This window comes from Triticum urartu, chromosome 4 (assembly GCF_003073215.2).
Source record: "Triticum urartu cultivar G1812 chromosome 4, Tu2.1, whole genome shotgun sequence".
Lineage (NCBI taxonomy): Eukaryota > Viridiplantae > Streptophyta > Magnoliopsida > Poales > Poaceae > Triticum > Triticum urartu.
In genome coordinates this window covers 475,863,309-475,870,808 of record NC_053025.1, presented here as the reverse complement: position 1 = coordinate 475,870,808, position 7,500 = coordinate 475,863,309, and the positions used below count along the sequence as shown (strand labels likewise).

At 44.4% G+C, this 7,500-nt stretch overlaps 1 protein-coding gene across 1 annotated transcript; it reads left to right on the top strand.

Annotated features, from left to right (window-relative positions):
* Positions 1 to 909: 909 nt before the first annotated feature.
* Positions 910 to 4,853, top strand: LOC125553964 (guanosine nucleotide diphosphate dissociation inhibitor At5g09550-like). Its single transcript, XM_048717601.1, has 13 exons — positions 910 to 1,275; positions 1,387 to 1,449; positions 1,575 to 1,658; positions 1,745 to 1,852; positions 2,041 to 2,213; positions 2,342 to 2,453; positions 3,335 to 3,415; positions 3,492 to 3,554; positions 3,658 to 3,759; positions 3,851 to 3,975; positions 4,141 to 4,351; positions 4,425 to 4,499; positions 4,623 to 4,853. The coding sequence occupies exons 1-13, from the start codon at positions 1,189 to 1,191 to the stop codon at positions 4,680 to 4,682; spliced, it is 1,344 nt and encodes a 447-aa protein (XP_048573558.1). The 5' UTR covers positions 910 to 1,188; the 3' UTR covers positions 4,683 to 4,853.
* The last annotated feature ends 2,647 nt before the right edge of the window (positions 4,854 to 7,500 follow it).

Sequence of the window (7,500 nt, the reverse complement as noted above, 5' to 3'; positions counted from 1 at the left end):
ATCATCAAATCATGTCAATTCAACGATCTAGACTGTTTTGATGTCGAGCGCTCAACACGTTTAGTGTACAATTAATTTCAATGTCAAATATAATGGTAATCAGATAATAGCACACAAATAATATCCTACTAAATATCTGCATACACATAATATACTTTTAAATTAACATGCATTGCACGTACACATTGACTAGTAATCACAAGGGATATATCTATTCAGGTGGTGGAGGGCCCCCCCTCCCCCCGTTGAAAATTCAAAAAAAAAACAAGGGATATATCTCGCTTACTGCAGGATGTATCCTCATCTTGCCTCTCGCAGTTGGTGCGTGCACGCCATAGTGGGCCGGCCATTCTGTGATGGTTTTCATTGGCTTTCTTTCAATTTTCTTTCGGTTTTTTCTATTCTTTGTTTTCTATTTTATTTTCCGAATACTTTATTGAATTTATCTAAATTACGCATTCAACACTTCTTGTATATAGTTTGAAATTTTCTTATATGCACGTTAATTATTTTTCAAATGCACGTTGAATAATTTTCCAAATACATGTTGCACATTTCGTAAAATGCACATTGAGCATTTTTGTAATAAACAATGAACATTTCTAAACACATGTTTGAACATTTCTCAAAAATGGCATGACCATTTTTTTTAAACGTGCAAACGTGTTTTTATATGTTTATAACCATTTTTTAAATGTCAAAACCTTTTTCTTAAATGGCACAGACCATTTTTGAATGCCGGGCGAATATTTCGTAATATTTTTTTTGTGAAGTATCACTGACCTTTTTTAAGGCATGTGAACATTTTTTAACGCCGGAGAAACATTTTTATACGTTATGAAAGTTTTAAAAATACATGATGGAAAGTGGCCCAGGCCTTTGGCGTACAATCCGGTGGGCCACGCCACCTCGCGAGAGAAGAAACGGGGGAGAGCACGGGCGCGCGGCGCGCCACGCGTCGAGCTCGCCGGGCGCTGCGACCTGCAACCGCGCGCCTCGACGACATCTCCGCCGGGAGCCGCGACCGATGGATGCGGTGCCTGTGCGAACGCGCGCGCTTGTCGGGCTCCTTCCATATATACGCACGGCGAGCCGAGAAGGGGGAGATAACCTGCGAGGGGTGGAGGAGGCTCACCGCCGCGAGAGGAAGATCCGGTAGATCGGAGAAGAAGGGTTTGTCAGGGAGCGATGGATGAGGAGTACGACGTGATCGTGCTGGGGACGGGGCTCAAGGAGTGCATCCTCAGTGGCATCCTCTCCGTCGATGGCCTCAAGGTGAGCACCGAGTTCCCTTGGAAATGTTGCTGGATACATCATCACCAAGTGTTCACAAAGGGCGACATTATCCTGAGCTATCATTTCTCTTTGCACCTTGTGTACCTACAGGTTCTTCACATGGACAGGAATGACTACTACGGTGGAGAATCTACATCCCTGAATCTGGCCAAGGTGCGCTAGCATGACCCTTGCAAACACCATGTATCACAAATGTTCTCCAAAATTCACAAAAGATCTTAAAATTCTCGTGAATCTTCAGTTATGTTGTCTTACGTTTCGTTCCGTTCGCTTTATAGATCTGGAAGAGATTCAAAGGCAGCGACACCACTCCTGACCATCTGGGTGTCAGCAAGGAGTACAACGTCGACATGGTGCCCAAGGTCTGTAGGCGCCTGTAAACTCTAATTCCTTTGTCTTTCCTGTGCTTCTGCTGTTATACAGATCACCGTAAAATGTGAGTTTGCAGTTCATGATGGCCAACGGTGCATTGGTACGTGTCTTGATCCGCACCAGCGTGACAAAGTATCTGAACTTCAAGGCCGTCGATGGCAGCTTCGTCTACAACAACGGGAAGGTATGGATCTGATATCAAACGTGATACTGCTATTAAAGATAATTTGACATTAGTATGTGCTCCCTCCGTTCGGAAATACTTGTCTTAGAAATGGTTGTATCTAGGACAAGTATTTCCGAACGGAGGGAGTACTATTTTTTGTAACATGGTGTTCTGATTCACATTTCCTTCTTTGGTAATGATGATAGATCCACAAAGTCCCTGCGACAGATGTTGAAGCCTTGAAATCTAACCTAATGGGATTGTTTGAAAAGCGCCGCGCTAGGAAGTTCTTCATTTACGTTCAGGACTACGAAGAGGATGACGCGAAGTCACACGAAGGCCTAAATCTGCACAAAGTCACGACGAGGGAACTCATCTCGTAAGTTGCTTTGGCTTGTGTTGTACTCCGTATTTGGGTTACTGCTCAGTGATAAAAAGAAGTAGAAAACCAAGTTGAATTTCGCCACCATTTCCTAATGCAACGTCGATGATGTTTGCTTGGATCAGCAAATATGGACTGGAGGATGACACGATTGACTTTATTGGTCATGCATTGGCACTTCACCGCGATGACAGCTATCTCGATGAGCCCGCAATTGACACTGTCAAGAGAATGAAGGTACTACATTTCCACCTACTAAACAAAACAAGCCTCCCTTTTCGAAAAAAAAACAAGCCTGTTGGAGTCAGCATACATTTTGATCAGTATCACAAAACCATGCCTTGATGAATTCTTTATGCATCTGGGAATTTCTTCAAGGTCGCGAGCCAACTATTTTTTGCCTTAAAAGGAGAATATCCTAAGGCGTAATATTGGAGCATAGATTACAGAGAGGACATATACTGTAACTCTGTAAGAGCATGATTGAAGTTGCTGCTAGGGACCAATTTCGCGTCCTCTCATCTCTGTGGCCGTCCTTTTTCATTCAGTATGATTAAGATTAATAAGCATTAGGTTAAGCACATGCATGTGAAAATGACCTTAAAATGGCAAAGATTGTTATGCCACTTTTGTATCATACTCTGTTCCGCAATGTAAGGCCTATAAGTTCACTAACTTTATAGAGAAAAATATTTACATCTACAATATCAAGTAAATACACTATAGGAACATATATTATGATGGACCTGTTGATGTTTTTCTATAAACTTGCAATACTTCTAGGCTTATTTTTCTGAACCAGAACATGCATAATTTGGTCACCAAAAGATATATACGTGGTTTCACCCCACATCAGATGATTTTTCTAAACCAAAGTTTTAGGTGGCAATTTCTACAACACATTGCATTGGAAAGTTCCACGTGAGTTCATAAATAGCTTTTCTATCTTAAAAAAGAATTATCTGTCATGTCATGCGGAATAGTTTTCAGCTAAAAATATACAATTGGTGAAACAAAAAACATTAAGACATGACAGATAGTTTGACAATAAATGTATTGGGGTTTGCGGAGGAAAAGACAATTAAAACCTGATCTCCAGATTGGTCTTCTTTCAATAGCTGTATTCGGAATCATTGGCACGCTTCCAAGGTGGATCACCTTATATCTACCCCTTGTATGGTCTAGGAGAGCTCCCTCAGGTATGGCCATGCCAATTTACCATGAATTCACATACGTTTCAACTTTGGTCAACTGAAATTGAGAATGTTTTGTTAGGCATTTGCTCGTCTGAGCGCTGTTTATGGTGGCACATACATGCTTAACAAACCAGAATGCAAGGTAACTGTTTTATCCGTTTCCAGAGAGTCCATCACTCAAAAATACTGGAATGCTACTTTCTAAATCTTCAGTCAAAGATGCTTATATTTGGAATTGTTTGCAGGTTGAGTTCGATGAGAGTGGTAAAGCATTTGGTGTGACATCCGAAGGGGAGACGGCAAAATGCAAAAAAGTTGTTTGTGACCCATCATACTTGCCTGACAAGGTATTTATACATCTGTGGCTTGCAAACCGGTACATTTCAGATTCAGGCTTGTGGTAGTATATGACCTTGAAATCCTTCAAAAAATGTACAGGTGAAGAAGGTCGGAAGGGTGGCGCGTGCGATATGCATAATGAAGCATCCCATTCCTGACACCAAAGATTCTCACTCCGTGCAGATTATCCTCCCAAAGAAACAGCTGAAGCGCAAATCAGACATGTAAGTAATTTTAAAATGAAAGCAAACCATCGAACTTTTAAACAATCTTAGTTAGATAAGGTGTACTGTTGTTCAGTTGGTTCTCGCTGTTATGATTGTTTTTAAACATGAGCTGTCTTGCTTAGATAAAGCACTATAGCAGTACCTGACACAATTATTTTGCAGGTACGTGTTCTGCTGCTCGTACGCTCACAACGTTGCACCGAAAGGCAAGTTCATCGCCTTTGTGTCGACTGAAGCTGAGACCGACAAGCCTGAGATCGAGCTGAAACCCGGGATCGATCTGCTCGGCCCCGTGGAGGAGACGTTCTTCGACATGTACGATCGATACGAGCCTGTTAATGCTGCTGAGGAGGACAACTGTTTCTTGACAACTGTAAGCTGAAGCAACCATAGTTTACTCACTCGACAACACTGCAGGATTGTTCTTAATTCGTTGGTTTTTACAGAGCTACGACGCGACCACCCATTTTGAGACAACGGTGAAGGATGTACTCGCCTTGTACAGCAAGATCACTGGAAAGGTAATTGAGCTAGATTTCTTTTCATTCAAAACGTCAATATTTCCAATACTGAATAATAGCCGATTAAAAGACCAAAGGAAGATCTGACTGGAAAACTCAACAATTTGCGCTGTTACAATGCAGGAACTTGATCTTTCCGTGGATCTGAATGCTGCCAGTGCCGGTGAAAATGATGCCGCTTGAACATCTGTTGCTAGTAGATAATTTCAGTTTTCTTTCTTTCTTTGTCCATCGATTCGTTCATAGATGGATCGGTCCCATTCGATCCATTTCTTGCTTTTGGGCTTCCATTTGTCCTTCCTGATACAAAGTACAGTACCATGGATTAACTATATATATATACGTCGAATAATCTCTGCATTTCTTCACTAGCGTGAACCTGTGAGTGAGAATTGCATTGTTCATCTATGCTCATTCTGAACAAATCCCTTGTGTTACCACTGCTGAACATCGCGAAAGGATCGATAAAAAAAAAACATCGCCGTGACCCCAGGATAAGGGGAAGAAGAAGGGCACGACTCTCGGATATATAAAAATAGGGTTCGAGATTTGGACAGAGGGAACAGATATTCCAGTGTCCGTCTACCTATTGTCCTGATGACAGTAGGATAAATTAAGTGCACGATGTTGCGGTCCTTCCACGCCTTCCAACTTTTTCCATGAGCAGAACCAGAATTAATTCAGCATGGCGCAGGCGACAGAGGAAAACGGAGAACGGATTGGGTTTTCAAATAATTCAGGCCTGTGGTTGGTGAGACCCTGATAATAATTCAGCATGTTACCCGTAGTGGTTAACTAAAACTTGCCTGATAAACGGCTTTATCCAGGCCAGACAGAAAACGGCGTGGGCTCCATAGATTGAAGGAAAAGGATCAAAGGTTCAAAGGCTAACGGCCTTTATCATGGTGCTATTAGCAGCAGTACAGCACCGTCATGGACCAAATCATTTCATTTACCACCCTCTCAAGCTGCGCACTAGGCTGGACTGGAGTAGCGTCTTGAAATGACACCCGTATCGTATCATGGTAGCAGATATCCTTTTTCGTTGGAGCCAATCTATTAGGGTCAGAAAGTGGCGGCAAAAGAAAATGCTGCCTCTTTCGTAGGTTTGGTGAAAAGTACTTTTAGTGCTTTTAAGAAATGTATGTAAACAGATTTCTCAAAATTTGTTTTAAACAGTACTGGTTTTGATTATAGTGAGCAGGCACACCAAGCAAGGAGTTGAATTGTGTAGGAGTAGTAATGAACTGTCAGCCCCGCATCTTCAGTTAACAAGTGTATCTCTTCTTCAGTTAACGTCCGGTCCAGATTCACCCTCGACCCGACGATCGAACGGCTCGCGATGCTCACCGTCTCACTGTACCGTTTCAGCTGTTTCCTGTAGCGTTTCATCCACGCCACTGTAGCCGTCACCTGTGCCAGCTGGGTTATAAAGCTCGCACCCAAGGTCTTGTAAGGCATCGTTTATTCATGAGACCATTTCATTACTCAAACATATATCTTATAGCAATACAGAAAACCCTAGCGGGTGCCTACTTTCCCCTCCTGTTCGTGTGATCTATATCGAATCCTCCCCAATTTCTCAAATTAGGGTGTGACAATTGGTATCAGAGCGAAGTTTTTCCTCGGCGATGCAGCAGATCGAAGTTGCGACGATGATTTCCCACCCTTCCCTCCCTCTTTCGTCGACGGCGACGGTGTCGGTGGCGTTGGCAGCGGTGTAGGTGGCGCTGGTGGCGGTAGACCCATTCGTCGGCAGCGCGTCGAGCTTGACTGGTTGTTTGAGCAAATCGCTCACTCGGTAAAATCCCAGGTCGGCGGCGTGTGGTGCTGTTCTGGTGGCGATCTCGAGCGGCGGCGGCAGGGTTGAGTATTCAGATCCGGTTCCCGGGCAAGTCCTGGGGGTAAAATTCCCTTCTGAACTACTCAGCCAAGATGGGGCGCGGCAAGGCCAGTCTCGACGAGTCGGAAATCGCCGAACTCCTGGCCATGAAGGGCGAATTTCTACAGCACCGCGACGAAACCGCAGAGCTGCGGGGTGAAGTCGATGACCTCCGCAAGGATGTGCATGGCATCGGCCTCAAGAAGGACACCATGCACTAGTAGAAAAGAGAGCTTTGGTTCAGGCCAGGTCAGCCCATTAGTCCCGGTTCAGTCCAGAACCGGGACCCATGGGGGCATTGGTCCCGGTTCGTGAGGTCAGGGGCCTGCTGGGCCTCGTGGGGGCATTGGTCCCGGTTCGTCTGGCCCCTTTGGTCCCGGTTGGTGGGACGAACCAGCACCAATGGGGCTCGCTCCTGGCCCACCATCATTGGTCCCGGTTGGTGGCTTGAACCGGGACCACAGGCTGCCATTTAGTCCCGGTTCATGCCATGAACCGGGACCAATGAGGTGCCTATATATACCCCTCGCCCGCGAGCAGAGCACTCCAGTGCTCTGTTTTTCTCTGGCCGGTGAGGGAAGGGCTTTGTGGTGCTCTAGCTCACCTCCTATGCACATGAGGTGTTCGATGAAATGCCCGAGCCACACTAGTTAAGCTTTCTCCTCTCGAAGCTCGACCTCAAAGCTCCATTTTCCTCGAGATTTGTCTAGGTTTAGCGGCCCGTCACGTCCCATTCCCGTCTTCACCGCCGTCGATCGCACGCGCCGATCTCGTCGTCGGCACCACCGTGGTGAGCCTCTTGTTCTTATCTTCTTTCTGAAAGAAAAAAATTCTTACTTTAGATAGATACTTGTCTAATTTTCTTACTATTTTATTGCTTGTTATTATATAGTGTGATGGTTTTGGTATTCGCCCCCCGTCGGCCCTCGTCCTGTCTATGATTCGGATGTGGTATATATTATCTTTTTATAACTATTTGGTTCATTTATTGTTTATGACAATAATGCCGACCAACGTGACATAGATTTTATTTATGTAGGAGGTAGTTGAACCAGAAATTCCAACCGACCCTATTGTCGAGAGGTTAAATTTAGTTGAAGAAGAAAACAATTACTTGAA

Bases quoted from the DNA above. Each gene is read 5' to 3' on its own strand.
- LOC125553964 (XM_048717601.1), top strand. From the start codon at position 1,189: ATGGATGAGGAGTACGACGTGATCGTGCTGGGGACGGGGCTCAAGGAG. The intron at 1,659-1,744 runs GTCTGTAGGCGC...GTGAGTTTGCAG, and splicing joins ACGTCGACATGGTGCCCAAG to TTCATGATGGCCAACGGTGC. The intron at 3,416-3,491 runs GTATGGCCATGC...ATGTTTTGTTAG, and splicing joins GTCTAGGAGAGCTCCCTCAG to GCATTTGCTCGTCTGAGCGC.